The sequence below is a fragment of the Symphalangus syndactylus genome, chromosome 14 (assembly GCF_028878055.3).
Source record: "Symphalangus syndactylus isolate Jambi chromosome 14, NHGRI_mSymSyn1-v2.1_pri, whole genome shotgun sequence".
Lineage (NCBI taxonomy): Eukaryota > Metazoa > Chordata > Mammalia > Primates > Hylobatidae > Symphalangus > Symphalangus syndactylus.
The window spans coordinates 38,017,066-38,039,606 of record NC_072436.2 but is presented as its reverse complement, the minus strand read 5'-3'; the positions used below and the strand labels follow the sequence as shown (position 1 = coordinate 38,039,606).

General features: G+C 46.2%; 1 protein-coding gene across 1 annotated transcript in view; it reads left to right on the top strand.

Annotated features, from left to right (window-relative positions):
- The window catches only part of FABP1 (fatty acid binding protein 1), a 45,382-nt gene extending 32,828 nt beyond the window's left edge, over positions 1-12,554 (top strand). The window contains exons 2-5 of the mRNA XM_055241765.2: positions 7,404-7,625; positions 9,227-9,399; positions 10,981-11,073; positions 12,441-12,554. Coding sequence (XP_055097740.1) covers positions 7,559-7,625; positions 9,227-9,399; positions 10,981-11,073; positions 12,441-12,491 — 384 coding nt within the window. The 5' untranslated portion in view covers positions 7,404-7,558 and the 3' untranslated portion in view covers positions 12,492-12,554. The remainder of the gene's footprint in view (positions 1-7,403; positions 7,626-9,226; positions 9,400-10,980; positions 11,074-12,440) is intronic.
- Positions 12,555-22,541: the final 9,987 nt, after the last annotated feature.

Here is a 22,541-nt window from a genome sequence, read left to right as displayed (position 1 = left end):
TATTAATATTAAAAATATTCATCCATGTACCATCTAAAACCATCTCAAGTGCTGATATATGCCCACTCTGGGAAAGCATTGTCCAGTCCACGTCCCTCTCACTAGCTAGTGTGGTCCCCTCTCCAGCTCCCACATTCATCTCCCCACTCAGATTCTCCCATGCTCTTCTCTAACCTGCCCTGAATCAAGGCCTTGCTTCTGCAGCATTTTTTATGCTTTTGCATGCTTCGCTCTTTCTTCATGAAAGCATCTTGACTTCTTCTCTGACCAGAAAATTTCTTCTTGCTCTTAATTCAAACATTCTCTAGATTTTGAAGTTTTATTCAAACTTCATCCTATTCAAAAGGCAGCTTTAACTCCCTTTATGTTTCCTACTAGATAGCAAGTTTTTCATACATTCAAAATGTTAGCCCAGCACAAATCTCACATAATAGGTCAGAGGATGCTTTATGAGTGAATAATTAAGTAGTGGATAAGTCATCTGATGTCTTGTGGGTTCAGCAGGATCTGAAGTTGAAGAATGAAACCCAAGGGGAGGGAATAGGATGATGCTTGTGATTATGATGAAACACAAGATATATGTTTACAGCATGGCCCAGATGGGGTATTCCAGTAAATACAGTATTGGAAGAACTGTAAATCCTTGCTTTGAAGAATTGGGATTCAGTATATATGCTTTATACCGAACCTCTGATGAACACAAGAGTCCAGCAGCCACCCCAGGATCTTTAATTTGTTGAGATCTCTCTTCATGCACATGGACTGTCAGGCTCTTTGTTCTGGAATAACAAGACATTTCTGAACCAACAGTAACCCATCAATGAATGACTCAAGAAGTCAGTGGTGGCTAGACTATTGTCCTGTCAACATTTTCTAGTCATATACTCCATGGAAAGTGTAGTGCTAAGCTCCAGTTTGGAAGAATTTTTAGGAGAGAAGACAAGCAATATCTTTAAAAATTATAATATGGAAATAATAAAAGTCAAAAACACAAGCTTTGGAGTCCAGCAGGCTGGTTTTGTGTTTCTACTTGGCAACTTCCAATTTGGGCAAATGGAGGCAGTTACGGACCTCTTTATACCTTAGTTTTCTCAACTGAAAAATGGGAACATATTGCTTGTCTTACAGTATTACTTTGAGAATTCGATGAGATAGTACAGAGAAAGCACCGAGTGTTAAATTAATGAAAGCTGTTATCATTATTAGTGTATTAGAATAGAATAGAAATTGCTTTGGGGATGTTGGTCTAGGGGTGCAGAGAAGGCAGAGACCTCAGGAGGGCTTCATGGAGAGGAACCAAAGCTCTGAGTTTTCAAGGAGGCCAGGGCAGTGCCGCTGTGGCTCTGAAGGGTTGATTACCCATGGCTTTAAAGCAGAGAGGATGCAGGGTTGCAGGATAGGGGTGATAAATGGGTCCATGATTGCTTGGGAGATATTTCTCTTTAAAGTGTCAGGCTGACATTAAACCGCCAACTGGACATTCAACCCTCAGGGACAAGGGACATGGGACAAATAAACAGTATTAGCTCTTACAGCCAAAACAGGAACCTAATGAACCAGGCTTGCAGGTAAGTTTTGGGTTCTGTCTTGATTACATCAGCTGACACATGATTGCCACTGCCTGCCACACCATCCACAGGCTCTACCCTCTACCATGTAAAGGAGAGCTTAGTGGGAGTCCTAAGGTAAATCATGGGAAGGCCTCATGTCATACAACAGGGACATTCCTAACAAGTTACCATGTAAAGGAAAAGATTGTTCATTCAATACATTTTTCTGTGTAGTATAATTCATTTGACAGTGCAAACTACCACCCACAATTTTTGTTTAGCATATTTTAATTTTTGCTCCTCCCATGGGTTCTTTTAGCAGGGAAGCCTCTAAAAATGCGAAGGATATTGAATGGTTCATTAGAGCAGGTCTCATTTTAAATACTGTACAGCTGTTACAGGGGAATTCTTTAAAGAACTTATCATGATTGGAGAAACAAAATTGGTGTATATAAAATAAGTCTTAGAAGTATCCTAAATAGTTTTTTGTTGCAGTTTGTACATCCTGAAATTCTACCAAAAGGATTGAAAACAGCACATAGTAAAAACACAAGACTTTCAGGACCAATGACATGGCCAATGAAGCTGATGCAAACTCTTCCCGCAGCATGGCTAGAGTGTCCAGGTTGAAGCATAATAATTTTTCAGCTGAGGTCACAAGAAAAAAGGAAAACCCCAGATGCTAGGAACACAGAAGGAGCTAAAAGTCAGAGCAGTAAGCAGTGAGCTGAGTCTGGGGCACCTGAGGTGGTTGCCAGAATTGAAAATTACTCAGATGGCCAGGAGCTTGGGTTTTGCCATCTGGAGCAGGAGATGAAGCCTCAGCACTGCACAAGACACAGCTGCACCTTCAGGAAACTGGAGATTGGAGGCACTACCCACTGGCCGAGAGAGATGGGAAGGAAGCTCGTCCCCAAGCCAGGAGATTGAAAAATTGGTCCTCGCTGGTCATACCTCTGGGACATCTGACAGATGCAAAGTGCTCCGATCCACTGTTATATGAGTGTCGCATTTCTGAAGGACTTGACAGTTTACACAATTTTTTTAAAATTTTTTTATTTTTACAATAACCACTTACAATTTTTAAAAAAAATTTTTAACTTTTATTTTAGATGCAGGGGTACATGTGCATGTTTGTTATTTAGGTAAAATGCATGTAACAGGGGTTTGGTGTACAGATAATTTCATCACCCAGGTAGTAAGCATAGGACCCAATAGGTATTTTTTCTGATCCTCTCCCTCCTCTCACCCTCACCTTCAACTATGCCCCAGTGTCTGGTGTTCCCCTACTAGTATCCATGTGTTCTCATTGTTTAGCTCCCACTTATAAGTGAGAACACACAGTATTTAATTTTCTGTTCCTGTGTTCATTTGCTTAGGATAATGGCCTCTAGCTCCATCCACATTGCCGCAAAGGACATGATCTCATTCTTTTTTATGGCTGCATAGTATTCCATGGTGTATACATACCACACTTTCTTTATTCAGTCTACTGTTGGTGGGCATTAGGTTGATTCCATGTCTTTGCTATTGTGAATAGTGCTGCAATGAACATACTTATGCATGCATCCTTATGGTAGAACAATTTATAGTCCTTTGGGCATATACCCAGTAGTGGGATTGCTGGGTCAAATGGTAATTCTGTTTTAAGTTCTTTGAGGAATCACCACACTGCTTTTCACAATGGCTGAATTAATTCACACTCTCACCAGTAGTCTGTAAGTGTTCCTTTTCTCTGCAACCTCGCCAGCATGTTATTTTTTGACTTTTAATAATCACCATTCTGACTGGCGTGTGATAGTATCTCATTGTGGTTGTGATTAGTTTACACAATTATTTCACAAGGCAAAAAATGTTATGACCATTTAACAGGTAAGCAAGTAGAGGCTCACCAAGGCTCCACATCGGGTATAAAGAAGAGCTGGGCCCAAACCCAAGTCCTTTCCCTCTGCAGCCCTGCCTGTAGCAGAATTATGGGCTCCTCGGGCCACCTCCTATGTTCAAAACACCCAGGAAATGGGCAGGCCGGTACTGCAGGCACTGAGGTCAAAGGTGCTTGTTCTAAAATAAACACCTGTCATCCCCTGGCCACCAAGAGGTGACTCCCCTCCTTTCCCACACCTGCATGCTGCCCATCTGGGTAGGGATGTGAGAAGAGGGGATGTCTGGTGTGGAGTGAGCGGGGCCAGAATCTTTGGACACTCCAAAGCTGTGCCCACAGAATGGGAGTGTCTTTTTTTCTTTCTTGAAAGCCACTTGAACTTTGTCATTGCAATTAAGCTTATCTCTTCTTGTGTTTGCTCAGCTAGTGGGTGGAAGATGTCATTACCCTCTCCTAACTTTATGAAAAACTCATGAGTATTAATTTTTGAAATGGCTACTAATCTCTGTGCCCTCAAGATTCACCAAAAAAAAATAATAAACAAAAAGACAAAGGGAAGTCAGCGGGGGTTGCCTAAGAATGACCATATCTCAGTCCTGGGGGAGAGGGGGAGTCCTGGCCCGGCTTTGATCAGCTCGATTTACTTGTCAGGCTGCCCATCTGCCAGGGAAACTGTCAAGGCTTCAGTGGTTGTGCCAGGCCCTTGACCAGCCTCTGGGTCAGCTGCATTCCCAATGCTGTTCTGAGTCTGCAGGCATTGCCCGGACAGTGTAGGCAGGAAGTGCAGGGTGAGGCAGAGTGGTCCACAAGGAGACAGCTCACTGGTCCTGCCGTTCCTCAGACACCAGGAAAGGTGCACCTGGTCCCTACTTCCCCTGAGGCCTCCAGGGTTGGTGCTGACTTGCTCTACGGAGAAGCTTTCATGATGCTCCTTCCCACTCCCCTCCGTAGATCCCAGAAAGCAGCAGTGTGGGGCGTGATACTTGACATTTGCGATCAAGGGGAGAGGGCCTAGTTGTGGAATGTATAAGCCAGACATCCCTTTATCTGAGTGGGATGTCAGGCAGGCAGCTGGGGCATGAGAGAACATGGGCACTTGCAGCAGATTCTCCCAAACAAAGCAACTGATGGGTGTGATGGGAGTTGGGCATGGCAATGACTCTGTCATGATCATTTTCCTTGGTGACTATTTCATTGATTTTAGGCTGCAAAGCTCCTAAGCTCCCCATCTAAGCAAGTGTTTACGTATTCCTTCCTTGACAAACGCTAGAAGAGCTCTTTAGGTAGGTAGTGAATAGGGTCTCAGGTATAGAGCTGAATTTAGCCCTGGGCTGAACCTTCACATGGTCATTAGACAGACATATGCCAGCTATTGGTGCAGGCTTTAGGTGTCACATGTAACCCAGATGGGATCTAAATAAAATGAGCTTGAATTCCTCCAAAGCCCTTCCTAGGATTTCTAGGGACCTGGGGAACCCTGTAGGGAATGCAGCCCCACAGACACTCCACTTCCTGGTACTGCTTCTGCATGTGCCATCTCAGCCCCATCACATCCATCCACAAATGAAGCTCAGCCTTGCATCATTTTCCACTTGCTCACATATTGATTCAGGCACTATATTTTACTGAAGCTTTTGAAATAGTTGGGGTGGAAATTAAAGAAAGATCGATGGGGATTCACTGCAGCAAATGAGCAGCTTCAAAGCCAATGCCATCCTGGAGCTCTTCTTGCCTTGCGGTCACTGGGGGTATCTCAGTGACCCATCACCCCATGCCCTCTTGGTGGCCCCTCTCCTGCCTGCCTGCCAGCCACATTCCTCTCTCTTCTTTCTGCAGTCTGGGGGAGGGACAGGAAGACACACCCAGCATCTCCTGGTCTCCTGCGTGAGGGAGCTGCCCTTCTCTTCACCAGCTTGGCTCTCGCTGACACACGAGTCTGAGGTCTGGGGTCTCACACACTCTGTCTCCCAGGCAGCTAATCCAGTCATTTACACACAAACACACACACACACACACACACACACACGAGGAATTCTCATGCCAGTTCTTAAGATAATGGATTTTTTACTTCCTTACATATACAAAAATGAAAAATCAGCATCCCACCTGGAGACCAGGGTCTAATATGGGCCCCTTTAGTACAATGAGACATGTTAAAAGATGCGCAATCCAAGCTCGGAGCAAGATGAAAGAAGGACTGTGGGTGTGCCCATCCTTCTTTGAGCCACCTTGCCCCCTTCCTGCCTGCTGCTCAGGTAGTCGTGGTGATTATAAAAAGCCATAAGTTCTCAGCATGCAGGCCCACTTCGCTTGCTGCAGGGACAGCCCCAATTCGTGGCCTGGGAGGCACCTTGTGTCCTAGACACTGTTAGAGGAGGGCCAAGCAGGGAGGGCCAGAGCAGCCTCTGTGCTTGAGGGAAAGGTCTGCTGGTGCCAGAATCTGCATGGCAGGACACTCCATTAGTGAGTGTTCTCTGCCCACACCGCTCCTAAGGTGAGGACCTCCCTGTGGTAGGGTACACCTTAATACCACCTGTCAGGGATGCCATAGAAGGACCCTGGCACTGGGACTGTGGGTGGAGGGGAGAACTTCCGAAGTGCTTTGCTGGATCAACATGTCCAAATGCTGGAGACCACAGAGGGCAGAGAGAGTGACATGGACGCCCCTGATGTATCCACTTGGCCCTGTGGCTGGAACTGTGGCCTGAGGAGAAGGAAGGAAAAAGGATGGAAAGGTAGACTGGAGTTGCCTTTTGAGGGCTGGCAGCCCTGCTAGAAGTTTAGGCAATGGGAGTCATTTTCCAAGCCAAAAATTAGAACTCATGATAGGGAAACGGAAGTGTTACTGGGGGTGGCCATCATGACCCGTCACGTGACACCAGGCCATCCAGGACCTGTGGCCTCTGAAGTGATAGGAACCACCGAGGCTCATGCCTGGAGCGGTGGCCCGACTCAGCCTATGCTTCAGGATAATCTGTCTAACCACAGAGTAGAGGAGGCCCAGAAGACGAAGGCTGGAGGCTGCGGGTGAAAAGGTTGATGCCAAAGTCCAGACAAAGAAGGGAGAGAATCTGGGGGTGGGGGGGTGCTTGTAAAGAGCTGCCTCAGAGGCAGGAACTGGGACATGTGCACGCATTGGGCACCACGCCTCTCTGTGCTTCACAACAAACTGGCACATCCCAAGGCCACTGGAAGCCCTGCTGGGCCATCTCCCCAAGGCCAGTGCTGTACACATAACCCTACAAGACCAGTTTCCTACACATAACCCCAGATCCCTTGTCCTGTCTTCTCAGCGGGGCTGGAGCAAGTCAGCAGGTGCCACTTTCTCCTGCCTTGTCTCTGCCTAATAAAATGTGTCTCAATTCCGCACACATGGTTCCAATGTTTTACACCTGCCATTTAGCATGGACTGCTTTAACACCTCAAAAAGGCCTGTGGAGGAGCCTATAATCATCAAGGAGGAATTCCCAGAATACAAAATAGCACCAGCAGCTGATGACAACTCTAAAAATTAAGTTTGTATAATAATGGGGGTGAGAAGAGATCATAAGGTTATGTAAATAAGGTGAGGTTTTGAGTTCAAAGGAATTCTCTGGTATTTTTCTGTGTGTGTACACATGCACCCACACACGTGTGTGTATATGTGTACAGGCATATATAAACACTTATGCCTATAATGTGTATATATGCATTACATATATGCACATTCACACATCTTTATATACATAATACATATATGTATATATAAACACTGATGTACAAACACATATGCACACATCTATATATACACACATGTGTGCATATATACACATACATGCATATACACACACATTTCATGGGGTGTGGAGAGTCACTTACAGGCTGCAGGGCCATAAGGCTTCCTGCTCGACTGATATTCATTAATGTTTGCTGAATTACAGCAAACCTTTGCTGTGCCCATCCTGTTCTTTATCATTGACCATTGCTCTCAGGAGTTAATGTTTGAACCTGGCCATAAAGGAATCAACAGCTGCTGACTTCTGGCCACTATTCGAAGGGAAGGGAGCCCCCTATAAAACAGCCTACAGTGGACAGTCTGGTCGGCAGAGCTGCAGGTCAGTCGTGAAGAGGGAGCTCTATCACCACCATGAGTTTCTCCGGCAAGTACCAACTGCAGAGCCAGGATAACTTTGAACCCTTCATGAAGGCAATCGGTGAGTGCTAGGCTGAAAGGCAAAGCCATGGGTCACATCAATGAGGGTCTGGCTCTCCAGCAGTGGCTATTTAGGGTCCGAATGTTGAGATGGGGGGAGAGATTCAGGCTATATATACAAACTAGGGGGCATTTTACTGACTTCTGGAGTTATTTGCAGCGAGTGCTCACTGCACAAGGCCACCCCATAGGCAAGTGGAAAGAGCACTGAACTAGGGTGTGGTCTGGATTGATGGCCATGTCGTTGGCACTTCGTTGTGTGATCCTATTCCTGCATTTATTCATTCTTCAAACAAACAGTGATTCAAGGCCAACCACACACTGAGCACTGTGCTGGATAGATATCAGGGAGACAGATAATAAAGGTAATAAGGCATTATCTTATCAGGGAAGAGAAGAGAAGAAATAAAGGTAATAAGGCATTCCCTAAGGTGTATGGAGCGCTGACTGTGCCAGGCGACTGTGCTGACCATGCGATATGCAATACCCCATCTATTCCTCGCCAAAAAACTAAGCTGGGTACCATTATTTTCCCACTTTACAGTTGATGCAACTGAAGCCTAGAAAGGTTTAGTAGTCACAAGCAAGGTCATGCAAGTAGGAAGTGTTTAAGTTAGGATTGGAAGCAGGCACTGCTTCTCAGAGACCCTGCTTTAACCCCTGTGCCTCCCAGGGTCACGTACAGGAGGATGTGGCTCACGGAGGGCATGGGGGGATGGCTCAGTGGAGGTAAAGAGAAGGCTCAGGCTGAGGCTTGGAAGACAGGTGTCTAGGGGACTGGGGGCGGGGAGCATGCTCCAGGCAGAGGGAACCCTATAAGCAAAGGGCGTAGCATGGCAAGGGAGGGTGCCAAGAATGAGAAGGGTGCCGAAGACAGCAGGGGCAGGGAGAGGAGGACCTTCAGCGCTGCTGGAGATGGATCTTCTGCAGGCAAGTCATACCACCTCTGTGTCTCGCATCTCTCCCTCATGCAACAGAACCCTCTGTGCTCACTGTCCACCCACATAATTTTTGTGAACCTCAGTTTGTATAACAGCGTAGACAAGTTCTGAAATTGGTAAAGCTCTACCCCAGGGCAAGGGATTGCTGGTATGTCTTCCTCCAGAGCCTTGATTGCAGAGGTGGACACAGGCTTGCCTGGCACAGCGCCGCTTTGTGTGTGTTGGCCTGGCATGATTATCAGTAGCTCCCCTTTCACTCCCAGGAGGGACCTAGCTTGGAAGATCAACTCTCTGGTCACCAGGGGTATGGGGAATGAAATGCTCACACTCCAAGAACAAAGTCATCAAAGGAGGAGGGAATGAGGAAGGAGAGTGAGCAAGAACCACGGTGCTTACAAGGGGAATGGTTCTTCAGGCCAGAAGAGTGTCCTTTTTTATAAATTGACTGGCAAGATAGCAGCAGGCCAGGCAGGTCACTGTCCCTTCCTTCCTGAGGCCACAGCCCACGCTGCTCACCAGGCCCCAGTGAGTTTCTGTGGCCCCTTGGGAGACACAGTGCCCTTCTCTGTCCCTGCATGTCATGTCGTTTCTCTCACCTACCTACCACAGTCATGAAACTCCCACCTCTGCCCATCTCTAAACCTCAGACTGTTTCCACCAGGTCTGCCGGAAGAACTCATCCAGAAGGGGAAGGATATCAAGGGGGTGTCGGAAATCGTGCAGAACGGGAAGCATTTCAAGTTCACCATCACCGCTGGGTCCAAAGTGATCCAAAACGAGTTCACCGTGGGGGAGGAATGTGAGCTGGAGACAATGACAGGGGAGAAAGTCAAGGTAGGAGGGCATCCCTTCTGCTGTCAGAACTTTCCTTGGAACCTGGCCCTGGGGCCTCATTCCTCAAGGCTCAAACCTCACAATTCCACCCACAGATACCATCTCTGAACCCACTTCCCATGTGGGAGAAGCAGAGAGACAAAGGCAGCTCTTAGGGAAGAATCTTATAGGGAAGCTGCTCTCCTCTTCCCAGGGACTGTCTGCGGGGTGTTCCAGCCCCTGAGCTCTCCTATATGGAGGATATGGGGGAACCAGGCATGCGGCAGGATTCTAAGTCTCAGGTTCTCCCAGGCCCAGTGCTCCTAGCACTAACAGTCATCTAAGCAGGGCCCAGGAGTGGGGCAAGTGGGAGTTTCTGAAAAACCCTTAACTGAGCCCAAAGTCAACTGGCCTTCACTGAACCTAGAGCTGGTGGCGATAGGGAGAGACTTCTTGAAGGAGGTGCTGGCAATACCGAATACCAGGGCCCCAGACAGGTGCTCAGACCTTGCCTTCAGTGGTGGTCACAAAGTCTCTGGCTTCAGCCACCCCATCTGTAAAATAAGAACAGTCAACCTCCCTAGACTGAAGGCAGTGGGCAAGGCAGCATCACTCCTGCTGGGCACAACTCAAGGTGTGCAATGACAGCTGGGGTGTGGGCTGTGTGAGTGGTTGGCAGATGGTGGCAGGGGGATCCCAGCAATGGGAGTGCCCGTCTCCTCCTCCCTCTGAAACACTCCATGCTCTAGCAGCCGTCTTCTCTCCTCCCCGCAGATAGCTCTGTTCATTGGGCTGGGCGTGTTTGTCTTTTTATCTCTTCTGGTCACTCTTTATTTCTGCCTCTCCAATTAGAACATTACGGGTCAGGGTGATTTTAGGAGGAAAATATTCTTGATGTGCCCATGATCAAGGGATTTAACTATGGGCCTTTTCCAAATTTTCTTTTTGGAGGCAAAAATGTTTAATGTTGCCCAGGGTCTTCGGCTCCCTGCTGGGTTCCTGTCATCTCTTCCAGGATGTATAAGGGCTTGGAAGGAGGCCACAATAGGAAAAGTTAATGCTCTGGGAAGAATAATACATACCTGGTTGGGCGGGTGGCTCATGCCTACAATCCCAGCACTTTGGGAGGCTGAAGTGGAAGGACTGCTTGAGCCTAGGAGTTCAAGACCAGACTGGGCAACATAGCAAGACCTCATCTCAATTTAAAAAAAAAAAAGAATAATACATACCAAAGCAAAATATGTATTCTCTACTGGTCAATATTTGAATTTTGCCACTACCTCCCTCCATTAGCTTGGGAGAATTGAGGTTTTACTTGATTTGATTTTAGAATTTGTATTTGGGGCCACTTAGGTGTTCCATGCTCATTTCTAGATCACATGCCATAAATTAAAGTTCTGACAAAAGAAGTCTTGACATTTTATTTAGTTCTTAATGCACCTCATTTCTATTTGGAGCCAGAGAACTGGAGGCTTGGGATCACAGGAACCAGAGCATTTTGGTTGTTATGAGCTGAGACCTGTGCAGAAGAAGCAACTTCATTAGCAAGGCTCTTGCCTCCCACCACCTCTTCCTCACAGGCCACCTCTCTGTTCCCTGCAGACAGTGGTTCACTTGGAAGGCGACAATAAACTGGTGACAACTTTCAAAAACATCAAGTCTGTGACCGAACTCAACGGCGACATAATCACCAATGTGAGTTGGTGGTGCTCTGAGTGTGTGGCTCCCAGTGCTTGAGGGGAGAGGGGAGGTGAAGCATGGGGAGCGGCTCACATACCCTAATGCCACCGCTCCACCTTCCAACCCCCAAACTTCTTTCCTGTGGTCAGTATCCACCAGCACTTACTGAGGATCCATAATGTCCCAGGCAGTTTACACACATTATCACTAATCTTTTCTGCTCAGCACTAACCAACCAGCCACAGAGGCCTCCACCTGCCCTGCATGCCCAGGGTGCTTCATAAATGCCTTTGCCCATTTAGCGTTTATAAAGAGAATCCCATTCCTGGTGATATTATGGCAGCCTACAAGCCTGGCACAGTCCAGTTATGCAGTCAGCCTTTGTGCCTGGCTGCCAGCCACATCCTATACCCTATTTGGGGGTGAATGGTGCAGTGTTTCTCCTGCAGGTGTGTCCCTCTGACTCTTCTTTGCCCCCAGAATATGCTTTAGGGAGTCACAGACAACAGAATACTGCCTCAGGGCGCAGTCATCACTCTGTTCAAATGGAAAAATCCTTAAACTAGAGAGAGTGTGAGCATCAACCACCCAATGTGCAGTTTCCACCTCCACCCCAGCACATTCCCAGGAGAGCAGGGGAGCAGGAGATGAGCTGTCCTGCAGTAAGTCCTGGCCAACGCCCTTTGATAGGCTCCATCTCATCTAATCCTCCTGTCTCCTTTGAGGGAGGCTGGATGAGGGATTCAATAGACAGGTTGACCTGTCCAAGTCATCAGCTAATGGTAAATCCAGGGCTCAAACCCATCAAGCAGCAACCATTGCATTGCTGCTGAAGCTAAGGGGCTCCTTTTCACCCTGATGCCATGGTATGTCATTCCAGCCGTCTTATTCAAGAGAACTGGCAGGGGTGGAGAAAACATCCTTAAAAACTCAAAAGCTGATGCATCCACTGTTTTTATACGCTTCACAGCTCTAGGAGGACAATTATGCACTACCCACTGCCTTCCAGGCTGTGTGCCTAGTTGTGTCCATGTACGTGTATCCTTGGTGCTCAACATGTATTTGGTGCATAGTAGGTACTCAATGAAACTTTGAGAAATTGGATCGGGCTGGTTTGGATGGTCTTGCTATAACAGACATTGATGTAGAAAAGAATTCAGTCAAAGGCAGGAGGACTTTCCAGGTGAGGGGGAGAAGTGACAAAGACTTGGCATAGGATTTTGGAAAACATTGCCAACCTTTCCTCCGGTCCTGCAGGAAACCAGATGAATTTTTGAATTGTTTCATATGCCAACATATTTGGTGCTGTTTTTTAAGCTTAATTTTGTTTTTTACAATACAACATCAGATGAACACTTCACAATTTCTTTTCTGGCTTTCAGACCATGACATTGGGCGACATTGTCTTCAAGAGAATCAGCAAGAGAATTTAAACAAGTCTGCATTTCATATTATTTTAGTGTGTAGAATTAATGTAATAAAGTGAACTTTGTTTTGAAAAAATATTCTCAATGCCTTTTCATTGATGGTGCTATTGCTCACCATATTCTCGTAAATATATTTTCGTAAATGTTGATAATCCACATGATCCACACTACCAGGTCAAATCCGAAGAGTAATTCCCTGCACACAAAACCCATGCTGTACACTCAGGTGTTCTGCCAGGAAAGCCAGGTGTGGCTAGATCTGCAGGAAGGCCCTGGAATGCCCTTTCCCAGTCAGGCACATGGGCAAGGAGCTGGAGCCAGAGGATGTGCAGAGGGGTGGCCTTGAGGATGCTCTCTGTGGGGACAGGGAGCAAGAAGACTGGGCAGAAAAGGAGAGCTATACCCACAAGCACAGCCGCAGTACGAGCCCACCAGCAGACAGGTGCAGAAAGGTCGACACTGACCCACCAAATAAACTTTTCCTCCTGTGGGAGGCTGAGCAAAGGGCTTAGTGCGAGGCACTAGAAGTGGACGGAGGAGGCTCAGTGGAAGTTCCCTCCATGCTATGGGCACGGGCAGAAGGTAGGGGAAGGAGAGGAGTCCCTTCAACACTACTTTATGCCAAACTGTCAGGGGTTGAATTGCACTCCCCCAAAATTTATAGGTTGAAAGTCCTAGCCCCCAGTATCTTGGAATGTGACCTCATTTGGAAATAAGGTCATTGCAAATGTAATTAATTACGATGTCATACCGAAGTAGGATGGGCCCCTAATCTACTATGTCTGGCGTCCTTATAAAAGGGGGAAATTTGGACACAGAGACATGCATATGGGGAGTGTCCATGTGAAGACCAGAGCTATGCTGTTGCAAATCAAGGAACTGTTCGAAGCTGAGAAAGAGTCCTGGACCAGATCCTTCCCTAACTCCTTCAGAGGGGGCATGGCCCTGCCGTCACCTTGATCTTAGGTTAACGGCCTCCAGAAGTGTGAGATAATACATTTCTGTTGTTTACGCCTCCCAGTTTGTGGTACAATGGCAGTCCTAGCAAACTAATAACAGTACTCATACCCCTCAGAGCTGCCATTTCCACCTTCATTAGACCTTTCAGCACCCAGAACTGTATGCAGACTGCAGTAAGCCTTGATGAATGACTGAATCGTTCACATTCCCCCTCTTCTCTTCCCACTTCCAGAGTTGAAACTATTACTTGTTACTTGGATTGTTTCCCAGGCCACCTGTAGCACCTCCCTGCCCCACTCTCACCTGCAAATCTCCAGCCCACAACAGCGTCCTCCTCCTTAAACAAGCCACCAACCATTATACATCCTACCTCACTGTCCAGCACATAACAGTTACACTCCTAAACCTGGCATCCAAGCCCCTATATCATGGGTCAGCAAACTTTTTCTGTAAAGATCCAGAGAATACATTTTCTCAGCTCTGCGGGCCATTTGGTCTCTGTCACAAATACTTAATTCTGTCATTGCAGTGCAAAAGCAGCCACAGCCAAATGGTGTGGCTGGGTTCCAACAGAACTCTATCAGCACTGAAATTTGAATTTCATATAACTTGTACACCATAAACTATTACTCTTCTTTTAATTTTTTGCACCATTTAAACATGTGGAAACCATTATTAGTTTGTACCTTGTGTAGAAACAGGTGGCAGCCAGATTTGGCCTGTGAATTGAAAGGATGCTGACTCCTGCAATCATAGCCTGTCCAACCGCTTTTAGTCTGTAATATACATTCTAATCAAACTAAACAACCTCCCATTCCCCTCACAATTCAAGCACCACCTGCTGTGAGATGTCTTCCCAAACTGCTCAGCTGAAAATACTCTCTCCCTCTCTCTGCCATTTTATCTGGACCAGTCTTTGCAAGGCAGCTCCTCCTGCCCCGCACTATTATTTTCTCCATATATTTGTTCTCCTTCTCTCACCTAAGTCTTCTTCTCAGCCTTGGGGAAAAAACAGATCCATTATTTGGAGAACTAAGGCAGACTGAAGGAAAGAGTTTCAGTCTTCCTTTGGAGAATGATATTACTTCAGTAAGAAGTCAGAGTCGGGAGTTACAGGGAGCAAGAAAACAACAGCACACTATGACATGCCATTCAAAAAAGTAAACTCCAGATGAACTAAAAAGGTAAATAAGCCAGGCGCAGTGGCTCACGCCTGTAATCCTAGCACTTTGGGGGGCCAAGGCAGGCGGATCACTTGAGGTCAGGAGTTTGAAACCAGCCTGACCAACATGGTGAAACCCTGTCTCTACTAAAAATACAAAAAATTAGCCAGGCATGATGGCGGGTGCCTGTAATCCCAGCTACTCGGGAGGCTGCGGCAGGAGAATTGTTTGAACCCAGGAGGTGGAGGTTGCAGTGAGCCAAGATGGCACCACTGCACTCCAGCCTAGAAGACAGAGCGAGATTCCATCTCAAAGAAAATAATAAAAATAAATAAATAAGCTAAATAAATATGAAATGTTAGAGATAGATATGACTGTAGATAGCTTCCAATTACAGAAGACTTTTTATACCAGATTTTTTATGCAAAAACCATCTAGGAAAAGATTAATAAATTTGACTACCTCAAAAATAAAAAGTTTTATATAAAAAAGGCACCATGAACACAGTTTCAAAAAAAGGTATGGCTTACATAACAAAGGTTAATAGGCAGAATATAAAAATATCCCCCAAATCAATAAGAAAATCCACAAGTCAATGGAAAGGTGGGTTGAGGACATTAATAGACATCTCACAATATAAAATATGTTTAGTCTTGTAGTAACGAGGGAGGAGGGATACAAGATGAGGTACCATTTAAAAAATCAAACTAGTAAAAAATTAAAAGGTTGCTAACACCTGGGGTTTATAAGGATGTGATGAGCTCTGCCTTTGGTGGTAAAGATATAAAGTGGTGGGCTGGGAGTGGTTGCTCACGCCTGTGATCCCAACACTTTGGGAGACTGAGGCAGGCGGATCACCTGAGGTCAGGAGTTCGAGACCAGCCTGGCCAAGAGACCAGCCTGGCCAATATGGTGAAACCCCATCTCTACTGAAAATACAAAAATTAGCCGGGCATGGTGGCGGGCACCTGTAATCCCAGCTACTCAGGAGGCTGAGGTAGGAGAATTGCTTGAACCTGGGAGGGTGAAGGTTGCAGGGAGCCAAGATCCCGCCATTGCACTCCAGCCTCAGCAACAGAGTGAGACTCTGTCTCAAAAAAATAAATAAAATAAAATAAAATAAAATAAAATAAAATAAAATAAATATATATATATATGTGGTGAACTCCATATGGAGCACCTTTGACAGCATCCATTAATATTTTCAATGTGAAGTCCCTAAAACCTAGCGAAGCCACTGTTGTGTCTCCTTTAAGGAGAGTTTACACACATGCGCAAGAAGCGTATAAAGGATGTAGTCGCCAAAAACTGGAAACAAATGCTCCTCAGTAAAAACAGGGTTCGATCAACTGTGGTACAGCCATACTCTGACATAACCTACAATAGAGTAAATGAATGAAGTAGATCTGTATGTACTGACATAGAAATATCTCTAAGACAAAGCACTTCTTTTAAAAAGTAAGTTTTAGAAATAATATTGACAGTATACTATCATTCAAATAAATGTTGTTAAAACATGAAACAAAATTATGTTTATACATCTATGTATGTGAACCTATAGAAAAAAAATCTAATGGTTGAATATCATTATCCAGAACACCAGATAATAGCCATTACCTCTGGGAACAGAACTGGTAGGAGGTCGAGAGCTTTTTGCATTATTTATATTGTTTGAATCTTCTGCAAAGAACTCATTTTGTGAAACTATTATTTTTAACGAGCAATACATTTTTTTAAAGGCAGATGACAAAGTAAAAATATTGGGCATGAAGACATGGTTCTAGTTAACTAATCTGTAATTGTGGACCTCAGCTTTCTCTCCTGTAAAATGGGTAAGACAATCCCTTCCCTCGTGGCTTTCATGAGGAGCCCATGAAATGATGCAAGCCAAATGCCATCCAAATAAAACATGTCATTATTTCCATTCTCAGATTCCTCAGGGGATGTCAGTTGGGTTTGATATTGAGATCGTTAGCAGAAACTGTGGTGCCCAGAGAAGTGAACCTCTGAGAGCAGATGCAGAGGCTCAAGGAGGAAAAGAGGTTTGCTCTGGCCCACCAAGCCGACAGAGAGTGGCACTGGGGTGCTTTGACTCTGGAGCCATGGGAGAAGAAAGTAGTGCAGACAAGGTCTTCTCAGCAAAGTTTCCAGGGATCTGACAAAATTGCCAGTCTCCCCGCTAAAGGGGTTCTTCCCCTGAGAACATCTATGAGTTTTTGAGGGGATTGTTTGTGCTTTTTCCTGAAAAGGAGAATTAATTTTACATGTTGAATTTAGATTTTGTACAGGTGCCCAGAGAACTTTGGGCCGGAAGCCTGCTTAAATAAATGGAATAAACAGCTGTTGATGGTATGGGCTATTTTTACCTTAACCCCTCCCGCACTTCGGGCCCCTCCATGCCTCCTCTCTGCCTGTCCTGTGGGCATCCCACTAGCAGAAAGTGCTGTTTCCCGGTGACAGACCATCGATTTCCAAAGAGCCGGTTTGGGTGTCTATCTTCACACAAAAGTAGCCTTTTTTTTTTTTTTTTTTTTTTTTAACTCACTGCCATTAGAGTAAGTACAGTGATTGGTGGGCAGGGGAAGAGGCGGGGTCCTGCCTAACTTAGTCCATGCTTTATCTTCAGAGCACTTTTTCTGTATACACTAGAGGCATGTTGACCATCCCATGATTTTGTAGCATGTCTTACTAGAAAAACATGGAGACGTGGGATTAAATGCATCTTCTCCACATAGCTTAGCCTCTTTCAGCCAAAGCAGGGCTGGGCAGTGTTAAGCCCTGAGGATACAGTGATCCCCAGGAGACTCACTGTCAGTGGGACCATAAACGCAACAGTGTCATCCACTGTGATGCAGGTAGGTACTAGCTCCAGCCCCTGCTGCAGACCAGGTAGGGGTGGTGCCTAGAAAAAACATCTCAGAGGCGGTAAGAAAGCATCCAAGGGTATTTGCTTCACAGGGAGATGTGTATAAATGGGGCTTGCCAGAAGAGGAGGCAGAGAAGGAACAGAATCTCTACCATGAGTATCCTTTGACTCTAGCAATGAGTTTGAATTTGATCCTGAAGACAGTAGAGAATCATTGAGGAGTTTTAAGCTCTAAGAGTAACATGATACTAAATGGTTTGTAAAAAAATTATTCTGGGCCGGGCGCGGTGGCTCATGCCTGTAATCCCAGCACTTTGGGAGGCCGAGGCGGGCGGATCATAAGGTCAGGAGATCGAGACCATCCTGGCTAACACGGTGAAACCCCGTCTCTACTAAAAATACAAGAAATTAGCCAGGTGCGGTGGCAAGTGCCTGTAGTCCCAGCTACTCGGGAGGCTGAGGCAGGAGAATGGCGTGAACCCAGGAGGCGGAGCTTGCAGTGAGCTGAGATAGCACCACTGCAGTCCGGCTTGGGTGAAAGAGCGAGACTCCATCTCAAAAAAAAAAAAAAAAAAAAATTATTCTGGCCACAGTGTCAAGGGCCAGTGAAAAGAACCAAAGCTGAACAGAGAGAGACAATTCAGAGGCTGTGGCAGTGGTCCAGGCAAGAGATGCTGGGGGCCTCAATCAAAGTGGTGCCCGTGAGGACGGAAAATAGCAAAAGGTTTAAGCATATTTAGGAATTAGAATTGATGGGCTCTAGTTATTAGAAGTGGGATATGCGTTAGCAAGATGTATCAGTCAAGATGTATCAGCAGGAACTAAGGCACGCTGTGAGAATTTAATGAAAGTGTTAGAGTAGGTAGCTAGGTAGGCACGAGCAGGGCAGGAGAGGGTCCCCCTACCAAGGAATGTCAGGCAATCATCAGGTGATGGTCAGGTAGTTGTTAAACTCTCTCTCTAAAATAATAGTTGGTCACAGCCAGTGCCAGGGAAAGGCAGTCTCCCAATAGATAGAAAATCCCTTAAGATGGTGGTCAGCAGCTTCCCAATAAGAGCTCAGGATGTGGGCAAGTGGGTTCAAACATGTGCATTAAGAGGCAAAATGGCGGAGCTTAACTGATACATGATCATCCTCTAGGAACCTTCAACTAGTGAGGAAAAAAATACCTCAGATGAGCATGTGCGCAACTCCAGTAAACACACTGCACATGCAGCCCCGCCCAAGCGCTGGCAGGCCACTGCGCATGCGGACAGCCTGCCCCAAAGAAAAATCAAGGGAGGAGAGACACAAAACCCCAGGAGCATGTTAACATATAAAACCCCAGATCAAAGGTCAAACAGGGCACTTGGATCTCTCAAGTCCCCCGCTTGGCCCTCTTCCAAGTGTACTTTACCTTTCGTTCCTGCTCTAAAACTTGCCTCAGTCTTTCACTCTGACTTATGCCCCTCAGACGAATGTTATCCTCTCGGGAGGCAAGAATCACACTGCTGTGGACCCATTCGGGTTTGCCGCTGGTAACAAAAGGACTACTTCCAAAGATGTGGTTAGAGTAAAGAGAACCCATTAGGTAGCTGAGGCACCCAGCCAGTAACTGCAGGAAGCCACCACCACCTGTAGACCTGAAGAGACAACGCAGGGGACAGCGTTACTGGAGCTCAGGGAGACCTAGAGCCGTAGGACGACCACCCAATGGGAGCTGAACCCTGCCTGGGCAGTTGTGGGGGGTGTCCTTCTGCATTCCAGTCTCCTGCTGGTGCTTCTTATTGGTTAAATGAGAAAGAAGTCAGCCTTTCTGACACAAAGCAGGGCAGAGAAGAGTGGAGAAGGCCTGTGGGAGAAATGGAGAAAAACCAGCACAATGGGAACTCCTTCAGTTGCAAGGGAAAGAAACCCACCCAAATGGGTTAGGCCAAAAATAAAAATGGGGCAGGGGGAACATGGTTCACTAGCTCATAGAACTAGAAAGGACAGAGGGATCCAAAGCTGAATAACAATTCAATATTTCTCCCTCAATACAAGCTGTGGTCTCCTGGGCCTCTCCACACAGCAGAGTGTATGATTGTCAGCACCTCCATGGTCACAAACTGAGAGCTTGCATTCTTAGAGAACAGCAAGGACTCCTCCTCCTCCAATTCAGAAGGGAAAGGGTTGCCCAACAAAGGTCCAATTGCCTGGCTTCAGTCACAAGCAGTATGGTTGGAGCCACCTAGTCCCAGATCCCGATTCAGCATACAGCTTGGCATTTGACATCGGCCTTCGCAGGAGTGTTTACACCAGGGAAATCAGCAAATGCTACAGATCAGGGCTCTTCTTCACATTGTTTTTAAATCCCTACTGGCACTCCATTGACTCATGGGCCATGACTGTGTGTCAGGAAATGCTGTGCTGTGACAAGTTCAGGCTCCATCCTGCACCATCCTGTCCTGAACTACCTCCTCAGAGCCTCCTGGTGCAGAGCAGTGTCCCTAGAGAAAGGGCTGGAAAGTGTCCACCAAGGCCAAATGTAAGTGTCACTGACGGACACAAACCACATATCTAGAATTCTATCTGCTGCTTCAAATTGTAGTCCCCTGCACTGTCCCAGCTCTTGGCCATTCCCCAGAAAGGTGCTGGGTCTGTAAAGGGATTCCACACCTGCCCAGCATAGGTGAGCAGAAGGGAAGCAGTGAGAAAGGGCTGTGATCTACAAAAGGAGAATTTTAAAACCCTGCCTTGGTGAACAGGGAAGAGAAAGAAGGCAAACTGGACATGGCCATCAAAGAGCTGTATGGAAAGGACTATTCATTCTCCAGGGGCCTGGACTGCAGGATTCAAGTCCCAGGTCTTCTGCCCAGAGGCTTGCAACTATAGATGCGTGGCTGGTCTGAGGACTCGATAGCAAGACTGCTGTGGTAAGCAGAGTGAAGTCCCCCAAAGAGTCCATGTCCTAATTCCCAGTCCTGTTTATGTGTTACGTTACATGGCAAAGGGGATTTTGCAGATGTGATTAAGGTAAGGACCTTGAGATAGGGAGATTATTCTGGAAGATCCTAGTGGATCCAATGGAATCACAAGGGTCCTTATCAGCAAAAGAGGAAGGCAGGAGGGGCAGAGGAGACGTGATGACAGAGGGGGAGTCAGAGTGATGTGATTGCTGGCTGGGGGCCATGCTAAGGAATGTGGGCATTTTAGAGGAAGACGCTTCCTCTCCTGGAGCCTTCAGAAGGAACACAGCCCTGCTGGCACCTTGGTGTTAGCCCCATGACACCCATTTTGGACTTCTGACCTCTAGAACTGAAAGATAATAAATCTGTGTTGTTTTAAGCTACAAAATGTGTGTGGTAATTTGTTCCAGCAGCCATGGGAAATAAACACAACTCCTAAAGACATCTGGGGAACTGTAGCATTGTGCTTGGACCAGGTTGTTCTCACACCGAACTTCGTGAGCTGGGGAGGCCAGGACTGGGAAATGAGGACTGAGTTTCTGCCAGAGTGAGCAAAACGGTACCGTGGCTTACAGCCGTGCTGCCTATTGTACTTCTCTAAAACAGAGGAGTCCTCCTGGCCCAGTTGAGACTGGGTTGTGAATGTAATTAATGCTGGGCCAGGAGGGGCAGGGAGCTTCTAGAAGGACTGTTTACTTTCATGTGCTGTATGTTATCCACAACTGTGCACGCCTTGGTCCAGAAGCCTGGACCTCCAACTGCCCTCAGAAATGTTATTCTTGGCCAGGTGCAGTGGCTCACACCTGTAATCCTAGCACTTTGGGAGGCTCAGGCAGGTGAATTGGTTGAGCTCAGGAGATTGAGACCAGCCTGGGAAACATGGTGAAACCTCGACTTTACAAAATAAATAAATAAATAAATAAATAAATAAATAAATAAATAAATTAGCCAGGGGTGGTAGTGCACACCTTGTGGTCCCAGCTGCTTGGGAGGCTGAGGTGGGAGAATCATTTGAACCTAGGAGGTTGAGGCTGCAATGAGCCATGATCGCTCCACTGCACTCCAGCCTAGGTGACAAAGGAAGACCCTCTCTCAAAAAAAAATAAGACGAAATGTTGCTATTCTCTCTGGTATGTGCCCCCAACTATATTTTTCCCTTTGGTATCCTTTAGAGAAGTACACTCTGTGACTCACCCAAGCAATGGCTATGTCTGCCCTTTAATACATGTATTTGTCAATACATTGATGGTGCAGTGGGCAGATGGCTTCATCTAAAGGGTAATCAGAGGTCTTAGACTTGCTTGGCATGGCCCTAGAGAATAGAGGTTTCATGACGCAGATTTCACCCCAGTTTAAGTGAAGGCTTCTTTAATGGTCTTTCCACTATCTATTTTGCTACTCCCATGTAGTGAAGCTCCTTTATAGATTGACAACACTGCAAATTAATGTGTTCTGAAGTTAGGCCATTACCATGGTTTAAATATTCCCACCATGGCCAATTTTAAGTTATCAGTGTGATGTTGATGAATGTAGAGTTGGGAAGAGATGTGCCCTGCCGGCTCTCGAGCTGATAAGAGCTAGTTCCATCACACCCCTGCTTGCCTCTACCCTTCACCTTCATCTTCTAACTGGGAGAAGGGACTCCCCAGGAGAAGCAAGGTTGGAATGCTCAAAGTATAATAATAGCTAATAATAGTCACTAAGCACATATGATGGGTTGGGTTCTCAGGGCTTTACTCTTTAAAAAGTCAGTCCTCACAGTAAACTTACGCTAGGTAGAAGTCAGGAAACTGAGGCATGGGTGAAATAACTAGTCCAAGGTCACACAAATAAGATTAGGAAAGCTGGGATAAAGATAAGCTTAGACGGTTTTTCTTAGTGTCCATGTTCTTAGAAATGACACTGAAGTATTTCTCTAAAATTGCACACTCTAATATGGTAGCCACTAGCCACAGTGGCTATGTATAAATTAGTTGAAATTAAATAACATTTAAAATTCTGTTTTTCAATCATACTGCAGTGCTCAATAGTCACAAGCTGCTAGTGGCTACTGTACTGTCTTGGACAACACAGATATAATACATTTCCATCGTCACAGAAAATTCCATTAGACAGTGCTGCTCTAAAAAGATTGTCAGA